Below are 21,673 nucleotides of genomic sequence, written 5' to 3' on the forward strand. Positions count from 1 at the left end.
TCTATATTTAAGAGTCTTTTTGTTTGTCCCTTTTTTGTTTGTTCATTTGTTAACTTCCACATATGGGTGAGATCATATGATATTTGCCTTTCTCTGACTGACTTATTTCACTTAGCATCATACCCTATAGATGTATCCATATTGTTGCAAATGGCAGGATTTCATCCTTTTTTTTAAATGTTTATTTATTTTTGAGAGAGAGCATGTGCACATGTGTGCATGGCTGGGGAAGGGGTGAGGGGCAGAGAAAGAGGGAGAAAGAGGATCCAAAGTGGGCTGTACGCTGACAGCACAGAGCCCGATGCGGGGCTCGAACACAAACTGAGATCATGACCTGAGCCGAAATTGGACACTTAACTGACTGAGCCACCCAGGTGCCCCTTATTTGAATTAGCATTATACCCTGTAGATCCATTCATATTGTTGTAAATGGCAGGATTTCATTTTTTTATGGCTAACAGTCCATAGTCCATATATATGTATGTATATATATACATACACACACACACACACACACACACACACACACACACCACATCTTTAGCCATTCATCTACTGATGTACAACTGGGTTTCTTCCATAATTTTTCTATTGTAAATAATGCTGCAATAAACATAGGGTGGGGCATATATCTTTTTAAATTAGTGTTTTCATAGTCTTTGGGTAAATACCCAATAGTGGAATTACTGGATCATATGGTGATTCTATTTTTAATTTTTTGAGGAAACCCCATACTGTTTTCCACAGTGGCAGCACCAGTTTGCATTCTGACCAACAGTGCATGAGGATTCCTTTTTATCCACATCCTCATCAACACTTGTTGTTTCTTGTGTTTTTGATTATAGACATTCTGACAGATATGAGGTGATATCTCATTGTGGTTTTGATTTGCATTTCCCTGATGATTAGTGATGTTGGTTATCTTTTCATATGTTTGTTGGCCATCTGTTTTCTTAGGAGAAATGTTTGTTCATGTCTTCTGCCCATTTTTCAGTTGGATTATTTGTTTTTTTGATGTTGAGTTGTATAAGTTCTTTATATATTTTGGATACTAACCTTTTATCAGGTATGTCATTTGCAAATATCTTCTCCCATTCAGTAGGTTGTCTTTTTGCTTTGTTGATTATTTCTTTCACGGTGCAGAAGGTTTTTATTTTGATGTAGTCCCAATAGTTTATTTTTGTTTTTGTTTCTTTTGCCTCAGGAGACATAGCTAGAAAATTGTTGGCTGATGTCAGAGAAATTACTGCCTGTGCTGTCTTCTAGGACTTTTATGTTTTCAGGTCTCACATTTAGGTCTTTAATCCATTTTGAGTTTATGTTTGTGTATGATATAAGAAATTGGTACAGTTTCATTCTTTTGCAGGTAGCTGTCCAGTTTTCCCAACATCATTTGTTGAAGAGACTGTCCTTTTCCCATTGCATATTCTTGCCTCCGTTGTCAAAGATTAATTGACCATATAATCATGGACTTATTTCTGGGCTTTCTATTCCTTTCTGTTGATCTATGCATCTATTTTTGTGCCATTACTATACTGTTTTGATTATTATAGCTTTGTAATATAACTTGAAATCTGGGATTATGATACCCCCAGTTTTGTTCTTCTTTTTCAAGATTACTTGGGCTATTTTGGGGTCTTTTGTGGTTCCATACAAATTTTAGGATTATTTGTTCTAGTTCTGTTGAAAATGCTATTGGTATTTGATGGGGATTGCATTGAATCTGTACACTGCTTTGGATAATACAGACATTTTAACAATATTTGTTCTCCCAATCCATGAGCATGGAATATCTTCTCATTTGTTTGTGTCATCTTTAATTTCTTTCATCAAAGTTTTATAGTTTTCAGAATGCAGGTCTTTCACCTGCATGGTTCAGTTTATTCCTAGATATTTCATTATTTTTGGTGCAATTGTAAATGGGCACAATTGATTTTTTAAATGATCCAACTATGTGCTATCTAGAAGAGACACACTTTAGATTCAAAGACACAGGCAGATTTAAAGTAAACAGATGAAAAAAATGACATGTCATGAAACAGTAACCAAAGGAAAACAGGAATGGCTATAAGAATATCAGGCAAAATCAGGGCACCTGGGTGACTCAGCCAGTTGAACATCTGACTCTTGATTTTGGCTCATGTCGTGATCTGACAGTTCGTGAGTTTGATCCCCATGTCAGGATCTGTGCTGACAGTGTGGAGGCTGCTTGGGATTCTCTCCCTCCCACCCCCCCCCCCTCTCTCTGTCCCTCCCCCACTGTTGCTCTTTCTCAAAAATAAATAAGTAAACATTTTTAAAAATCAGGCAAAATAGACTTTAAGACAAAAATTGTTGGGGCGCCTGGGTGGCGCAGTCGGTGAAGCGTCCGACTTCAGCCAGGTCACGATCTCGCGGTCCGTGAGTTCGAGCCCCGCGTCAGGCTCTGGGCTGATGGCTCAGAGCCTGGAGCCTGTTTCTGATTCTGTGTTTCCCTCTCTCTCTGCCTCTCGCCCGTTCATGCTCTGTCTCTCTCTGTCCCAAAAATAAATAAACGTTGAAAAAAAAATTAAAAAAAAAAAGACAAAAATTGTTACTACACAAAACGAAGGATATCTTATGATGATAAAAGGGTCAATCCATCAGGAAGACCTAACAATTATAAATGTATATAAACCTAACAACAGAGCCTCCAAAATACATGATGCAAAAATTGATGGAATTAAAGGGAAAAATAAACAATTCGAGAATAATAGTTGGAGATTCAATAGAGCTTCAATAGAACAACTACATAGAAAGTCAAGGAACATACTGAAGACTTGAGCAACACCGTAAACCAAGTAAACCAAAAAACATTCATAGAACACTTCACACAGCAACAGCTGAACATACACTCAAGTATTCATGGAACCTTTTCAAGGACAGAGCATATATTAGGCCACAGTCATGTCTCAATAAATGTAAAAGGACTCAAATGTATTCTCTGACCACAATGTAATGAAATTAGAACACTCAACAATAGAAAAAAAAATTGGGGAACATGGACAAATATGTGGAAATCCACACATTCCTAAATAACTAATGAAGAAGAAATCATAAAAGGAAATTATGGAACACATTGAGATGAATGAAAACAAAAATACAAACAAAAGTACCCAAACTTCTGGGATATAGCTAAAATAGTGCTTAGAGAAAAACAGCTGAATATGTCCATGTTTAAAATGAAAAAATATCTCAAACTAATAACAACCTTTTATCTTAAGATACTTGAGAAACAAACTAAATGCAAAGCAACCAGAATAAAGGAAATAATAAAGATTAGAAAATAAATAAATGAACTAGAAATTACAGCAGGAGAAAATCAATGGAAACAAAAGATGGTTCTTTCAAAAGATCAAGAAAATTGACAAACTTTTAGCTAAACTAACCAAGAAAAAAAAGAGAAGCCTCAACCAAAAATGAAAGAGGGTACACCATGTAATAAAGAATTAACCTCACCCATAGAGAGATCTGGCCTTTGCCCTTGGCTACTGTGATATTATCTCTAGACCTCTGAAACTTCCTGCCTAATAGGAGTGTCTTTCTTTGTCTGGAACATTTGGCCATATTGTATCATTTCCAACCTTCAAAAGAAATGGAAACTAAAGATATTAGCTTACCCTATGGGAAAAGCTGGAGACTAAGGGTTATCCATGTGAGTAATATGTGATCAAGCCCAATCGAAAATTCTGGACACTAAAAATTCAGGTGAACTTCCATGGTTGGTAATACTCTGCATTGTCACACACTGTGTCTGAGAAGACATAATGCTATCCATGACGATGGGAAGAGGATGATCAAAAACCCTGCATTTGGAGGCATCACAATCCCAGACTTTAGCCTCTACTACAAAGCTGTCATCATCAAGACAGCATGGTATTGGCACAAAAACAGACACATAGACCAATGGAATAGAATAGAAACCCCAGAACTAGACCCACAAACGTATGGCCAACTAATCTTTGACAAAGCAGGAAAGAATATCCAATGGAAAAAAGACAGTCTCTTTAACAAATGGTGCTGGGAGAACTGGACAGCAACATGCAGAAGAATGAAACTAGACCCCTTTCTCACACCATTCACAAAAATAAACTCAAAATGGATAAAGGACCTGAATGTGAGACAGGAAACCATCAAAACCCTAGAGGACAAAGCAGGAAAAGACCTCTCTGACCTCAGCTGTAGCAATTTTTTACTTGACACATCCCCAAAAGCAAGGGAATTAAAAGCAAAAATGAACTACTGGGACCTCATGAAGATAAAAAACTTCTGCACAGCAAAGGAAACAATCAACAAAACTAAAAGGCAACCAACGGAATGGGAAAAGATATTTGCAAATGACATATCGGACAAAGGGCTAGTATCCAAAATCTATAAAGAGCTCACCAAACTCCACACCCAAAAAACAAATAATCCAGTGAAGAAATGGGCAGAAAACATGAATAGACACTTCTCTAAAGAAGACATCCAGATGGCCAACAGGCACATAAAAAGATGCTCAACGTCGCTCCTCATCAGGGAAATACAAATCAAAACCACACTCAGATATCACCTCACGCCAGTCAGAGTGGCCAAAATGAACAAATCAGGAGACTATAGATGCTGGAGAGGATGTGGAGAAATGGGAACCCTCTTGCACTGTTGGTGGGAATGCAAACTGATGCAGCCACTCTGGAAAACAGTGTGGAGGTTCCTCAAAAACTTAAAAATAGACCTACCCTATGACCCAGCAGTAGCACTGCTAGGAATTTACCCAAGGGATACAGGAGTACTGATACATAGGGGCACTTGTACCCCAATGTTTATAGCAGCAGTCTCAACAATAGCCAAATTATGGAAAGAGCCTAAATGTCCATCAACTGACGAATGGATAAAGAAATTGTGGTTTATATACACGATGGAGTACTACGTGGCAATGAGGAAGAATGAAATATGGCCCTTTGTAGCAACGTGGTTGGAACTGGAGAGTGTGATGCTAAGTGAAATAAGCCATACAGAGAAAGACAGATACCATATGTTTTCACTCTTATGTAGATCCTGAGAAACTTAACAGAAACCCATGGGGGAGGGGAAGGAAAAAAAAAAAAAAAGAGGTTAGAGTGGGAGAGAGCCAAAGCATAAGAGACTCTTAAAAACTGAGAACAGGGGCGCCTGGGTGGCGCAGTCGGTTGAGCATCCGACTTCAGCCAGGTCACGATCTCGTGGTCCATGAGTTCGAGCCCCGCGTCAGGCTCTGGGCTGATGGCTCAGAGCCTGGAGCCTTTTTCCGATTCTGTGTCTCCCTCTCTCTCTGCCCCTCCCCCGTTCATGCTCTGTCTCTCTCTGTCCCAAAAATAAATAAACGTTGAAAAAAAAATTTAAAAAAAAAAAACAAAAAACTGAGAACAAACTGAGGGTTAATGGGGGGAGGGAGGGAGGAGAGGGTGGGCGATGGGTATTGAGGAGGACACCTTTTGGGATGAGCACTGGGTGTTGTATGGAAACCAATTTGACAATAAATTTCATATATTGAAAAATAAATAAATAAAAGTAAAATAAAAAAAAAAACCAAACAAACAAAAAACCTGCATTTGGACTTCTCCCAGACTCTGCCCTGTGCATCTTTTCCTATGATTAATTTTATCCTGTGTCCTTTCCCTGCAAGAAATTATAAACATAATAGTTTTTAGTGAGTTCTGTGAGAGCTTCCATTAAATTACCAAACCTGAGAGAGTTTTTGGAAACACTTCACGGTTTTCCCAACCAAATTTACAATTGCTGTTAAAAGTGTGGGCAGTCTTGTGAGGACTGTTCCTGGTTGACTCAACTCTTTGTATATCATTACAGAAATAAAAAAAGGATTGTAAAGGAATACTATAAACATGCTAAAAAAATTATAAAACCTAAATGAAATTAACAAATTTATATTTGAAAAAAAACTACCAGGGGTGCCTAGGTGGCTCAGTTGGTTGAGTGTCCAACTTCAGCTCAGGTCATGATCTCACCGTCCGTGAGTTTGAGCCCTGCATCGGGCTCTGCGCTGACAGCTCAGAGCCTGGAGCCTGTTTCAGATTCTGTGTCTCCCTCGCTCTCTGACCCTCCCCCATTCATACTCTCTCTGTTTCAAAAATAAATAAATGTTAAAAAAAAAAAAAACTACCAAAGTGACTCAAGTAAATCTGAATAGACCTATTGTAATTAAAGAGATTGAGGTAGTCATCAAAAAGTCCCACAAGGAAAACTGGAAACCCAGATGGCCTCACCAGTAAATTCTGTGAAACATTTAAAGAAGAACTAACACCAATCCTTTACAAGCTCTTCCAGAAAATAGTAAAGAAGGGAACATTTCCCAGCTTGTTCTTTGAAGCCAGAATTACCCTGATACCAAAACCAAAGATACCACAAGGAAAGAAAACTACAAACCACTATCCTTTACTAATATAGTAAAAATTCTCAACCAAATAGGATTAAACTGAATTCAACAGCATATAAAATGGGTTATATATCATGACAAACAGAATTTAGCTCATGAACATGGGAATTCATATGCAGATCAACATATAAAAATCAGTCAATATGCCAAACCATATTAATGAAATAAATACCAAAACCACATGATCTTCTTAATGGACTTAAACAATGCATTTGACATAATCCAATGCACCTTCATGATAAAAACACTCAACGATTAGAAATAGAATGAAACTCCCAAGGTTAATAAAGGTAATCTACAAAAAAACCAAAACAAAACAAAACAAAAAACCAAAAACATAGGTAACATCATACTTCATGGTGAGCTAATAAAATCTTTTCCTCTAAGGTCAAAAATAAGACAAGGATGTCCACTCGCATGACTTCTATTTCACATTTACTGGAGGTTTTATCCAGGCTAATGATGCAATGAAAAAAACAAAGCATTCACATTGTAAAGGAAGATGTAAAATTATCAGAGATGGCATGATCTTATATACAGAAAATCTTAAAGAATCCACGCACATCAACACATAAATCTATTAGAAGTAATGAATGAGTTAAGTTTGTAAGATGCAAGATTCATATTCAAAAACTAATTATATGACAATACACCACCAATGAAAAATCCAAAAGCAAAAGTAAGAAAACAATCAACAATTTACAATACCATCAAAAATAGTAAAATATTCAGGAATAAATTTAAACAAGGAGGTTCAAGACATGTACACGGAAATCTTCAAAACATTGCTGAAAGAAGTCTTGAATAAATGGAAAAACTTCCTGTGTTCTAGATCAGAAGACCAGAAGGCTTAATATTATTAAGATGGCATTACTCCCCAAATCTACATTCAACATTGTCCTTCTCAACATCTCAGCCTTTCCCCCCACCCCCTTTGGCAGAAATTGACAACTGATCCTAAAATTTATATAAAAATGCAAGAACTCAGAGTCATCAAAACTACCTTGGAACAGAACAAAAGTGGAGGACTTATGCTTCTTCATTTTAAAACTTAGTGAGGCACCTGGGTGGCTCAGTCAGTTGAGCGTCTGACTCTTGATTTCAACTCAAGTCAGGATCTCAGATTTCTTGGGATCAAGCCCCACATCTGGCTCTGCACTGACAGCCCAGAAACTGCTTGGGATTATTTCTCTCTCTCTCTCTCTCTCTGCCCTACCCCCTCAAAGTAAATAAATAAACTTTAAAAAATAAAATTAAAATAAATAAAACTTAGTATAAAGCTACAGTAATCAGGGGGCACCTGAGTGGCTCAGTTGGTTAAGCATCCAACTTCGGCTAAGATCACGATCTTAGTCAAAGAATTTGAATAGACATTTCTCCAAAGAAGACACTTCTCCAAAGACATATATCCAAAGAAGTTATACAGATGGCCAATAAGCACATGAAAGATGCTCAGCATCAGTAGTTACTAGAGAAATGAAAATCAAAATAACGATGAGTTACCACTTCACACACATTAGGATAGTTAGAAATCATAGACATAAACAATGTTAGTGATGATGTAGAAAAATTGGAACTTTCATACATTGCTGGTGGAATTGTAAAATGGTGTAGCCATTTTGCAAAAAAAAAAAAAAAAAGAATTTGGCAGTTTCTCAAAATGTTAAACAGAATTACCATATGACCTAGCATTTTTACTAAGTAAAAATGAATTGAAAGAATTGAAAACCTGTCCACACAAAAGACTGTGCACAAAATTTCATAGCAGCGTTATTCATAATAGCCCCAAAGTGGAAAGAACTTTTTAAAGAATTGCTGTATGTCTGGGGTGCCTGGGAGGCTCAGTCAGTTGAGTGGCTGACTCTCAGTTTTGGTTTAGGTCATGATCCCAGGTTTGTGGGATCGAGCCCCACAACAAGCTCCACACTGAGAGTGAATCCTGCTTCAGATTCTCTCTCTCCCTCTCTTTTTCCCCCTCTGCCCCTCTCACCTGCTTGCATGTTGCATAATCTAAGAAGAAAGAAAGAAAGAAAGAAAGAAAGAAAGAAAGAAAGAAAGAAAGAGAAAGAAAGAAAGAAAGAAAGAAAGAAAGAAAGAAAGAAAGAAAGAAAGAAAGAAAAGAAAGAAAGAGAGGGAGAGGAAGGAAGGAAGGAAGTTGCCATATATAGTGAGTTTTATGGGATACTAGTATGTCCTTCCTGAAATTTTTTTTAATATTTATTTATTTTGGGGAGAGCACAAGTAGGGGAAGGGCAGAGAGAGGAGGACAGAGGATCTGAAGTGGGCTCTGTGCTGACAGGCTAACAGCAGTGAATCCGATGTGGAGCTCGAACTCACAAACTTTGAGAAAATGACCTGACCCAAAGCCGGATGCTCAACTGACTGAGCCACCCAGGTGCCCCCTTCCTGACACTTTTAAGTTAGCCTATAAATTCTAGGAACATAAAAACCAGGTGAGTGTTGGAGAATATATTTTGAGAAAGGAGAGAAATTATAAAGGAAATACTACATTGTGAAACTTTTATAGTGTGTGTATTTGTGAGTTTTGCATGCAGATAAGTCAGATGAGTTATTTAGTTATCTCTGGTAATGTGGAAAATTACTAATCTATTATTAAAACAGGTATGTTTATAAATTTGAAAAAGCAAAACATTTATTGAAAAGGATTGAAAGGGCTTGGGCATACAGTTCAAGTGGTGATGAGTTTTTAACTTCAAGCCTATAAAAATTGGGGGCAATACTCTAATTCTTGGACTTTTTCTACTGTGTTCACAGAGTACAAGTACTATTGAAAAGCTTTTCACTTATTTTATAACATAAGTTTAAGGGGTTTTATGGAAGTGATTTTTATTGACCTACTTGTTATGTACTATTTTAATTTCATATCCTTTAGATATTTGGATTTGCACTGCATTTTGGAATTCATCTTCACTTACAATGTCACCATCAAATGGAGGTCCAGTTCGACCCAGCCCCCCAGATGGAGGCTGGGGTTGGGCAGTGGTTACTGGAGCTTTTATTTCCATTGGCTTCTCTTGTGCATTTGGCAAATCTATTTCTGTATTTTACAAAGAAATTGAAGAAATATTTAATGCCAGCACCAGCGAAGTGTCATGGATCTCTTCTATTATGTTCGCTGTCATGTATGCTGGAGGTAAGTACCCAGAAGGCCTGTTCTTTCAGCTTTCAAAAGGCGGACAAAAACCCCATATTGAATACTTTTTGTTCTTGATGCCTTTCTGTGTAAGATACTTGAAATGTTAGTTTTTGAGGCTATGCGATTTGAGTCATATTTTTCATTCCCTTTAACAATAAACGCTACATACAACTGTGAGCTGTTAGCTCAGTTATATTGCAAAGCAGATATCATTATGAAGGATAACTTTCACTAAAAATGATTATGTGTGGTTGCTGGTGTATGGAATGTCAACTGATGTTTTATGTTTTAATCATATATCCTTGCTAAACTCTTAATACTTCCAATAGTTTATTGGTAGGTGTTTTTTTTTTTTCAAAATTTTAAGATAGACTAACATATCTTTTGCAAATACTGATAGTTTGGTTTCTTCCTTTCCTTACACCTTTTTCCCCCCTCTCTTACTGCGCTGGCTCGGACCTCCAGTATAATGTTGAAGAAAAGTGGTGATGGTAGGCATTCTTGTTTTGTAGTTCTGTTTTGGTTTTGTTGTTTTCTCTGAGAAACAAAGTACCTTTTAGCTAACTTGAAAATATGCTCTAAAGTCAGAAGTTTGATCAGGCTCATACATCTCATCATGTTCATGTGCATTTGCTCCAGATGATCATCTAAAAAATTAAAAACAGAGCAAACTTGCTACATATATATATATGTCAGTAATATCCTAGATACATGAAGAATCCTACAAATACTTATTTGCAGCCTATTTTGCCTTAAAGGAGATAGGTTAGGTCTTCCATACTTTAGTTAAAATCCATCCAATATGTTGTAAGTGTATAGATGTACAATCAATGCTAGATTTTTCCCATTACACAAACCTGTAACTCTGATATAAAATAGAAAGCACTATTTCTTACCAGTGTCTTCTGTTTCATCTGTTTATTTTGTGGGGTGGGGTACTTATGTCTTGGCATCCTTTCATGTCAGTAGTGCCTTGTGCAGGTGTGGATGGGAGTGGGGGGCTTCTCCTCTATGTTACTGAGTTACTCGCTCTCTCCCAGGTCCTATCAGCTGTATCCTGGTGAATAAATACGGCAGTCGTCCAACCATGATTGTTGGTGGCTGCTTGTCAGGCTGTGGCTTGATTGCAGCTTCTTTCTCCAACACTGTACAGGAACTTTACTTGTACATTGGATTCATTGGAGGTGAGTTGCTATTGATGTATTTTGAAGCAGTAATTTTTATGCAGATTATTTGTAGCATTCATCTGCCAATTCTTTTGAGAAATGAAAGTTCTTAGAAAAATGATTGGGTTACCATTTTTAAGAGCTATAGATATGTTAATTTCATAGTACCAGAAAAACATGTCTTTAAAGAAAGTTCTGGGGGCGCCAGTTGGTTGGATGTCCGACTTCTGCTCAGGTCATGATCTCGCGGTCCATGGGTTCGAGCCCCGCATCGGGCTCTGTGCTGACAGCTCAGAGCCTGAAGCCTGTTTTGGATTCTGTGTCTCCCTCTCTCTGACCCTCCCCCGTTCATGTTCTGTCTCTCTCTGTCCCAAAAATAAATAAACGTTGAAAAAAAATAAAAAAAAAAATTTTTTTTTAAAAAGGAAGAAAGTTCTGGCACTTTGGGTGGTTATTTTTTTTTTAAGTTGATTTATTTATTTTATTTATTATTTATTTTATCTCTGCTAAAACAGAGAGAGTATAAGCAGAGTGTGAAGCAGAGACAGAGAGAGAGACAGAGAGAGAGAGAGAGAGAGAGAGAGAGAGAGAGAGAATCCCAAGTGGGGTCTTCTCTATCAGCTATCTGCTATCAGTGCAGAGCCCATTGTGGGGCTCAAACTCACAACTGTGAGATCATGACCTAAGCCTATATCAAGAGTCAAACGATTAACTGAGTGAGCCATTGGGTGGTTGTATTTTACTGAAAGTTTTTTTCTTCCTTTTTTTTTCAAGCTTAAGAAACAGTGGTGATAGGGTGTGACAAGTTGCTGAAATGGGGGTTATCGTCTATTCCTGCTCATTATCCTTCCACCCAAGAAGAAGTTGGCTCAATTTAGAGTAAGAGAAAATGTCAGATACAAAGCAAGAATTTTCTGGTTGAGAATCCATATACATTTTCAAGGGCTTAAGGACACACATGAGAAAACCTCCCTTCCCCCTTTCTTAATAGCTACATTTGGAAAATGAAACTACTAAGGATAAAGAATATAGATCACCCATTACTCTACAATTCAGAGAAAACCATTAATATTTTGATGCTCGTATTTTTTATGCATACACATGTACTTTTCTTAGAAAATAAAGGGGATAAAATTATATATAATGTTTGTAACCGGGTGGTTTTACGTAATAGTGCATGATGTATATAGTCCCCCATTTCAGTAAATATACTGTAGCAGCTACTATTTTCCATTGGATGGATATACCATAGTTTATTTCACCATTCTGGAACAGAAAGACCTTTAGGTTGTTTATATTTTTCACTATTAATAAACCATATTTATATGATAGTACTTCTCTATACATCTTTGTGAACATGATAATTTCCATAGGACAAATTTTAGAAGTAGAATTACTCAGGGAAAAGGTTTTTGATGTGGTTTTTGATATTGTTTTAGAAAGGTTATAATAATGTACAGTCCGACCTGCAGGATGTGAGATAATGCCAATAACAGGTATCATCTTTTTGGATCTGTACTTTGACTACATTCACGAACATTTTAAACATTTAAATATTTTAATCCATCTAGAGCATGTGAATAACATAAGGAACGAACAGAACTTAATTGTTCTCACTTGGCTATTCAGCCTGTTCATTACTTCATTTATTAATTCATTCAATAAATATTTATTGAATCCCTATTGATATGTCAGGGACTGTTTCCAAGCTCTGTGGGGATAGAGTCACCATGACAGACAAGGTTCTTCCTTTGTAGTGGAGGGAAGCAGACAATAAACAGACCAACAAATAAATGAATAGATAAATACATATTAGCTAGTGAGAAGTGCTTTGCAAAAACTTAAAACAGAGAATTTTGGTGAAGGATTGAATGACCCCTAAAGGGAAGGCCTCTCAACGGGTTATCTTGGGTTGAGATGTGAACGATAAGTAGGAGTTCTTCCTCTAGATTTTGTGAAAATCTAGAGGAACAGATGCCCTCAGCATGTCTGAGAATATACTGAGATGTGGGTAGGGAGGTAGGGAAGGGCCAAATCATGGTGCTTCCTAATCCAGGGTGAAGAGCTGTGGATGGCAGTCAGTGGAGAAACTGAATGGGTGGCATTCTAGTCTGGTTTCCCTGGGAAGGAAGCAAGAATGGGAGAACACTTAGTAGGTTATTGGGATACTTGTCTCAGCTCCATTGGTTGAAAAACCTACTCTTTCCTATTTATTTAAATGTATCTTTTGGTTCTGTTTCTGGACTTTTTGCCCAATTTCATTGATCAGTTTTTCCTTTTGACTAAGTGCACACTGTTCTAATTACTGTAGCTATAACTGTAGCAAATATTTATATATCTGTTAGTGTTGGTCCCACCAATTATTTACCCTTTTTGAATACTTCTAATGCATTTGTTCTCCGGGTATATTTTAGAGTCATTCTACCTCTTCTGAAAAATTGAATACATTAGCATTCTCATAGAAATTACATTACATTAATGGATTTACTAAGGTGTATTAGCATCTTCACAGTGTTGTGTTTTACTGTCCCAAAATGTTTTCTCTCTCTTTCCATCCCTCCCTCTTTCTTCTTTTTCTGACCTCAGCCCCTCCACTTATGTCTTACTTCCTGAATTTATGAGATTTATCCTCTCTCCTTTTTGTTTTCAATTCCCTAAATTATGAAATTAAACTAAGGAGTCTACATATATTATTCTTATTGTTGCTAACATCAAAGAATTATTTTAATGTTATATTATAAATCTATTATTTGCTGCATAAAGAGACTTTATGTCTGTATTTATTCAATAGCAACCCACTTAATCATCTACTTACTAGTTATAATCACCTCTCTTACAATGATGATTTTGACCTCCTGCCATTCATTTTGTCTAGTTGACCAATAACAAATATGTTTCTGACATTTATTCTGGTATGTAATTCTTTTCCTCCCCTCCACAGGTCTTGGGCTTGCCTTCAACTTGAATCCGTCTCTGACGATGATTGGCAAGTATTTCTACAAGAGGCGACCATTGGCAAATGGACTGGCCATGGCAGGCAGCCCTGTGTTCCTCTCTACCCTGGCCCCCCTCAATCAGGCTTTCTTCGGTATCTTTGGCTGGAGAGGAAGCTTCCTAATTCTTGGGGGCCTCCTACTAAACTGCTGTGTAGCTGGTGCCCTGATGCGACCAATAGGGCCCCCGCCAACGAATGCAGGGAAAGACAGGTCTAAAGAATCCCTTCAGGATGCTGGAAGATCTGATGTAGAAAAGGGGACAAATAATGCAAGTACAGATTTTAATGGCAGAAACCCCAAAGACAAGAAACAATCAGTTTTTCAAAGAGTTAACAAAGTTATAGACTTATCCCTGTTTACCCACAGAGGCTTTCTACTATACCTCTCTGGGAATGTGGTGATGGCTTTTGGGCTGGCTACTCCTTTAGTCTTTCTTAGTAATTATGGCAAGAGTAAACATTACTCTAGTGAGAAGGCTGCCTTCCTTCTTTCCATTCTGTCTTTCGTCGATATTGTAGCCAGACCTTCTATGGGACTTGTAGCCAACACAAAGTGGATAAGACCTCGAATTCAGTACTTTTTTGCTGCTTCTATTATTGCAAATGGAGTGTGTCATCTGCTAGCACCTTTATCCTCCAGCTACATTGGGTTCTGTGTCTATGCGGGATTCCTTGGATTTGCATTTGGGTGGTTTAGCTCAGTATTATTCGAAACACTGATGGACCTTGTTGGACCCCAGAGGTTCTCCAGCGCTGTGGGATTGGTGACCATTGTGGAATGCTGTCCTGTCCTCCTGGGGCCGCCACTTTTAGGTATAGTATGCCTTATTACCTCTTTGGTCCTCTTAACATAAAACAGGCATCGAAAATTGGGAAGGTGATAAAAAGCAAAGATTAGTGAGCCTCTGGGTGGCAGAGAGCAAGCATGTCTCTTTTTTTTTTCCTTTTTCTTTTTTTATGAGTACGCTCCATGCCCAGTGTGCAGCCCAAGGAAGGTCTTGAACTCACGACCCTGAGAACAAGACCTGAGCTGAGATCAAGAGTCAGACACTTAACCAACTGAGCCACCCAGGTGCCCCAATATTTCTCATCTCTGTGGCCTCAGTGTTGGCACAATGCTTGGAACAGCATAATTCCTCAGATACTTACAGAATCGAATTACATTGAACCATCAAGCTGAAAGGAGAGTGAAAACAATTACAAACTTAAACATTCATTAAGATAAACTTTTCTGATTATAAAACTAATGTGTATTATAGAAAAACATATAATATACACTCTACCTTTAAAATACTTTGGTAATTTCATTTTAATTGTGGTATTTATCATAGTAGTAATATTTAAAATAATAATAAGAGTTACCAGGTGAGAGCTCACAGTGTACCAGGGACTGTCTAGATAATTTCATATACCCTGTCATAGCTCACAAGTCTATAAGGTAAGACTGTTAATGTCCCCTCTTTATCAACGAAGAAACAGAGGCTTTTAAAAGTGAAATAACTTGCCCAAGTTCACACAACAAGTAAGTGACCATAAAACTTGATGGATTATTCTCTGAGAGTACCAAATTGTTTACAATTTAAAATTACCATTTAAAACAATTTTTTTTAACGTTTATTCATTTTTGAGACAGAGAGAGAGAGAGCGAGAGAGCGCACGTGCCAGCACGTGAGTGGGGGGAGATGTGGGGGTGGGCCAGGGGACACAGAATCCGAAGCAGGCTCCAGGCTCTGAGCTGTCAACACAGAGTCCAACATGGGGCTCAAACCCACAAACTGCGAGATCATGACCTGAGCTGAAGTTGGATGCTTAACCAACTGAGCCACCCAGGCGCCCCTAAAATTACTATTAATGTAAAATGCAGTAGTAATTGGGACTTCCTCTGAATATGACTCATGCTTTTTAGATTATGCATTATAAGTAAGGAAGGATTCATAAAAGAAAATCCACTACTGATTTTTCTAGACTCCCAGTCCTCATTCCTCCCTATATCCAATGAGAGTCCAAGTCCTATAAATTTCTAAATCTGTAAGCTCCTAAATCTCTCTCTAGTTGGCCCACTTTTTCTGTCACAACACCAACCCATCCACAGTTCCTGTCCCCTATCTGGGTTGCTCCAGCAGCCTCCAGACTGGTCTACCCATATCCACTCTAGCCAACCTACAATCTGTTTTCTACTCTGCAGGCAAATACAAACTCAATATTCCAGCTGATGAGATCTTTCTAGTTGCTTCCCATTGTTCTTGGGGTGGAGAGCAAATTCCCTTGTGGCCTACAAGGCGCCCCCCAGCCTGGCTTCCAATCTCTCCAGCCTCATTTCCTGTCACTCACCTTTTGTTCTCTCTGCTCCAACAGCCCCGCCCTTCCTCCTTCCCCTCTCACACCCCAGCTTCCTACCACCTGCCTTTGCACTTGCTGTGCTCTGGCCTCATCCTTCTCCCATCCCCTCCTCCTAGATGGGTCCCATCCTCCTCTAGGTCCCTGCTTCATTTACACTGTAAGAGAAGCTTTCCTGACCCTGCTTGCTGCTCCCAACCCCCTATTTTCTGCTTTCAAACACTCCTTGTCACGGCTTGTATAATTATTTGATTAACATTTCTCTTCTCCACTGAACTGTGGATGTTCTCTCCTCTGCTCTCCCTTATCCTCAGGGCCAGCAGCCCGGTGCTGAGTGTATGCATCAGCCCGATAAATGTTGCTGAATGAACAATGTCCTGAGTTAGAAAAGCATATGGAATCATATTTGAATTGGTTGTATTAAGTCTTCTTGGGTGTTTATTCCTTAATTAACCAATTGGGTGAGATGCTAATAAATTTTACTATAACAAGGATTTCATGGCCAAAAAATTTTTGGAAACCCCAAGTTTGATAGATTACCAGAGGACCTTGCAAAGCCTACTTAATATGCACATGGTGGATCTTTACCAGAAAAGAATATGTTATGCCATTCCCTAAGTTTGACTTTGGGAACACTCAGGAGGTTACAGGTACAGCTTCAGTGTCAGACTTCCTGGATTAAAAGCCATGTTATTTCACTTATGAGCTCTGTGACCTTGGGCGAGTTACTTAAGGTCTCTGTACTTCAGTTTGTACATCATACAGCGCGAATGATGACAGAATCTGCCTGTTGTGAGGATTAAGCACTTCGAATGGTGGAAAGGTGTTGCTGTTAATTGTATAGCACAGGCCAAGTGTTCACAGGGACCGCTCTTTGGGAAATGCTGATGTCAGCGAAAGAGCATTGGCCAGGAGACTGCAGTTAGCTCTGTGGCCTGGGGCAAGACTCCTAAACCTCTCCTGAGCAACAAATTTTTCCACTGTGAATCCAGAGAATTGATTCTAGATGATCTGTAGGTCTTTCCTGGCTCAAATTTGGAAAGATTTCATTATTTTCAAGTTGCTAAAAATAACAAAATATGCAAGGCCATCTAAAACCCAAGTGTGACATCATAAAAGATGAGATAATTTTTAGCAGTTCTTTTTTTAGACTAATTTGTCATTTATGGGCTCTTTGAGGATTGGTTGACATCTTTCTGAGTAGATCCTTCAGCTTCATTTGGGAAAGGCATACTTGTTCACTTTTGCCCACATAACTGTGTTTTGGATATCTTCAGGTCGTCTGAATGACATCTATGGAGACTACAAATACACATACTGGGTGTGTGGTGTGATCCTAATTATCGCAGGCATCTATCTCTTCATTGGCATGGGCATCAATTATCGGCTTGTGGCGAAAGAACAGAAAGCAGAGAAGCAGCAGAAAAAGGAAGGTAAAGAGAAGCCAAAAGAAGTTATTAAAGCAGCAGACTCTAGAGGATAGAGAGGCACATAAGGCCCCAAAGAGGAGAAACATCCAGTCTGAACCATGGATAACCAGAGAAGCTTTGGACTAAAAACACCTGAAAAATTCTACTGAGTCTTGTTCTATTGACACTGCTCACCACAGCCAGTGGACATTTGTGTGGAAGTCATACCAGGTACCCACTGATGGAATTTTTGTTTCATTCCCTCACAGCAGTCATAATGTATATGTCACATCCTTTGGGGCCAGGGGATTTACAGAAGATAACAGATGAAAATGCTTTTATTTGAAGTCATCTTTGTTAAGATATACTTTACATACAATAATTAATCTCTTTTATAAGACGCAAGTTTGATGAATTTTGACAAGGTATCTATATAAATAACTACCACTCCAATATAGAACATTTCAGACAGCCAAAGTAATTCCCTCTTGCCCCTCTGCCATCCATTCTTTCCCTTCCCTACATCCCCTGGCAACCACTGGTCTTATTTCTGTCCCCTATAGTTTTGCCTTTTCCAGAACGTAATAAATGAAATCACCTAGTATGTAGCGAGCATAATAAGAAATATATATTTCATCTTTGTCCCTAGTTTCTGGTACAGAGCTCCTAAAACCCTTGGATTTCTGGGTGATGAGTGTTTTCTGCATTCTAGTTAGATAACTGGTGTCTAGAACCCCCTAGATAGCTTCAAGATAGGGACTGGTCTCCAAAAAGACCAAGGCTTTGATCAGAGGGTTGGGACTTTCAGCCCCTCTCCCACGACCTCTGGGGAAAGGGGAGGGGCTGGAAGTTAAGTTCAGTTACTAACAGCCAGTGATTTAATCAACCATGCCTACACAGTGAAACCTCCATAAAAACTCCTAAACTGCAAGGCTTAGAGAGCTCCCTGGTTGGTGAATACATTGACGGGCTGGTGTTCGGAGGGTAGGATGCTCGGACAAGACACGGAAGCTCCACACCACACCTCCCCACCATACCTCATCCATTGCGTCCTATGCATCTCTTTCATTTGGCTGTTCCTGAGTCGTCTCCTTTATAATATATCAATAAACGTAAGCAAAGTGTTTCCCTGAGTTCTGTGATCCATGCTAGCAAATTACCAAACCTGAGAAAAGAGTTGTGGGAACTCCCAACTTACAGCTAGTGGGTCAGAGGTACAGGTAAACAACCTGGGACTTGTGGCTGGAATCTGAAATAAGGACAGCCTTGTGGGACTGAGCCTTTAAACCTGTGGAATTGGACACTAACTCTGGGTACTTAGTGTCAGCATTGAATCGAACTGTAGGACCTAGGTTAGTCTGGAGAGTTGTTGGAAAAATGGTCATTGTGGAAAAAATTGAATGTCAGAAGTGTTGTAACAGAGTAACCTTCTATGTCTGGCTTCTTTACCTAACATAACGTTTTATGACTCATCCATTTCATTGCATTTATACATAGTTTGCTGCTTTTTATTGCTGAGTAACATTTCTTGGTGTGAATGTACCACAATTTGGATATCTGTCCACCAGTTGATGGACTTCAGTTTTTTCCACTTTTTGGCTATTATAACTAAAGTTTCTATAAGCATTCACACAGAGGTCTGTGTAGACATATGCTTTCATTTCTCTTGAGAAAATGCCCAGCATTGGGGTTGCTGGGTCATGTAGCAAGTTCATGTTTAACTTTTAAGAAACTCAAACTATTGTTGAATTGGCCAAACCATTTTGTAATCCAACTAGCAAAGTTTGAGAGATCTAGTTATTCTGCATCCTTGTCAGCACCTGGCATTGTCAGGCTTTTTGCTTTTAATTTCTCCTACAACTGATGATGTTGACCATATTTTCTTCTTCTTCTTTTTTTTTAATATTTTTAATGTTTATTTATTTTTGAGAGAGAGACAGAGCACGAGCAGGGGAGGGGCAGAAAGAAAGGAGACACAGAATCCGAAGCAGGCTCCAGGCTCCAAGCCATCAGCACAGAGCCTGACGTGGGGCTCAAACCCACGAACCATGAGATCATGACCTGAACCGAAGCCAGACACTTAACTAACTGAGCCACCCAGGCACCCCATTATTGACCATATATTCATGTGCTCGGTCATCTGTATATTTTTAGCAAAGCCTTGTTTTTTAATCCTGACATTTAACAGAGTCTTAAGGCACTTATTTAAGTGCCTTACTTGTTGTGATGTGCACTGGGTGTTATATGTCAATGATGAATCACTAAATTCTACTCCTGAAACTAATTTTACACTACATGTTAACTAACTAGAATTTAAGTAAAAAATTGAAACGTCAAAAAAAATTTAGTGCCTTGAATTTTTGTCTTTCAAACTCTTCAGAAAACTTTTCCTGACACATCTGACAGTGAAATGAGCACTATATTTGGAAATCCTTAAATGTGTGGTAATGTATTTAAATAGACGGTTATGAAGTCTAATAGGATGGAAAGATCCTTATGTTGTAAGCATGATACAATGTTAAATGTAAAAAGCACAACACAAACTGGTTAGATCAGTATATATAATGTACTTTTACGGGAAAGAGGGGGAAAGGAATACACACAAAATTCCAACCACACTTGAATTAGGATGGTGACTTTTCCTATATTCATTTTCCTTCATGTGAATGTGATAGTTACCCTTTCACTAATAACAGGAATTTTCTACAAAAATAAATCTAATGATTACTATAAGATATTGATTGGTTGGTTGATTAATTGATTGATTGCTTTTTGCTTCCTTAAGGGTTGGATTCTGGCGAAAGGGAGGTAAATGTGACATTGAACTTAAAAACACAAAACACAAATAGCCTCATGTCATGAGGCTATTTTGCTGGTACAGGACAGAAGCTATGGCATGTAGAAAGTCAGTGCCTTCCTGGAGATAGTGCTCTTTGGGACAGTATTCCTGTAGTTTCCCTTCTGATCATCATTCATCTTCAAGTGAATGTTCATCTCAGGAAGCCTGAGCAATCAGCACTTAACATGTCACAGGGTTACAGTTGTTCTAGAACATCATTTTACTGAGATCAGCATCAGAAAAAAACACAGTGTTACAAAAAGGGTAATATTGGTCAAAGGAGGAAGTTGACCATCGACCTTTACATACATTCATTCAACAGGTATTATTTACACTTACCCTGGGCCGGTTCTAAGCACTGTTGTAAGCATTGAAGATTCTTTAGGGAGTAAAGCATAACTCTCTTTCACAGTTCTTCCTTTCTAGTAGGGGAGACAGATAGTGAAAAGTTAAGTCATGAGGAAAACAGCAGTTTAAAGAATAGAACAACTGATATAAGATCAGCCTTCATTAGCTCATTCATCAAAATAGCATTTTTTGGAGGGGTTCCTGGCTGGCTCAGTCATTTGAGCATATAACTCTTGATCTCAGGGTTGTGAGTTCAAGTCCCATGTTGGGTATGGGAACTACTTTAAAATAATAAAAACTTAAAAACCAGCATTTTTTGGAGTTTCTTCTATGTGCTTTTTGCTGAGCAGAGGAGATAGAACAGTGAACAAAATTTGGTTTCTGGCACCCATAACTTCTCATATAGTGTGGAGGACTGTGTAGGGAGTGCTGTGATGGGGCAGATATAGAAGGGCAGCTATTGGGGCGCCTGGGTGGCTCAGTCGGTTAAGTGTCCGACTCTTGATCTCGACTCCGGTCATGATCTCACAGTTCATGAGTTCAAGTCCCACATGGGGCTCTGTGCCGATGGTGTGGAGCCTGCTTGGGATTCCCTCTCTCCCTCTGTCTCTGACCCTCCCCAGCTTGTGCTTGCTCGCTCTCTCTCTCTCTCTCTCTCTCAAAATAAATAAATAAAATTTTAAAAAAAAAGAAAAAGAAAGGCAGCTATCTCCATCTTGGGAGGACCTAGAAAGTCTAAAAGTGTATGTATATATTTAAGGTTTATTTATTTATATTTTTAGTAATCTCTACACCCTACATGGGGCTTGAGCTCACAATACTGAGATCAAGAGTCACATGCTCCACCAACTGAGCCAGCCAGGTGCCCCCGTTCATTGATTTTGTTTCTTAAATTCCAAATATGAGTGAAGTCTTTCTCTGACTTATCTCACGTAGCATTATACTCTCTAGATCCATGTGTCATTGCAAATGGCAAGATTTCATTCTTTTTA

General features: G+C 38.6%; 1 protein-coding gene across 1 annotated transcript in view; it reads left to right on the forward strand.

Annotated features, from left to right (window-relative positions):
* Positions 1-18,852, forward strand: part of LOC125171525 (monocarboxylate transporter 1-like) — a 30,225-nt gene extending 11,373 nt beyond the window's left edge. The window contains exons 2-5 of the mRNA XM_047868697.1: positions 9,324-9,584; positions 10,628-10,771; positions 13,695-14,561; positions 17,363-18,852. Of these exons, the coding sequence (XP_047724653.1) occupies positions 9,368-9,584; positions 10,628-10,771; positions 13,695-14,561; positions 17,363-17,568 (1,434 nt within the window). The 5' untranslated portion in view covers positions 9,324-9,367 and the 3' untranslated portion in view covers positions 17,569-18,852. The remainder of the gene's footprint in view (positions 1-9,323; positions 9,585-10,627; positions 10,772-13,694; positions 14,562-17,362) is intronic.
* The last annotated feature ends 2,821 nt before the right edge of the window (positions 18,853-21,673 follow it).

The sequence above is a fragment of the Prionailurus viverrinus genome, chromosome C1 (genome assembly GCF_022837055.1).
Source record: "Prionailurus viverrinus isolate Anna chromosome C1, UM_Priviv_1.0, whole genome shotgun sequence".
NCBI lineage: Eukaryota > Metazoa > Chordata > Mammalia > Carnivora > Felidae > Prionailurus > Prionailurus viverrinus.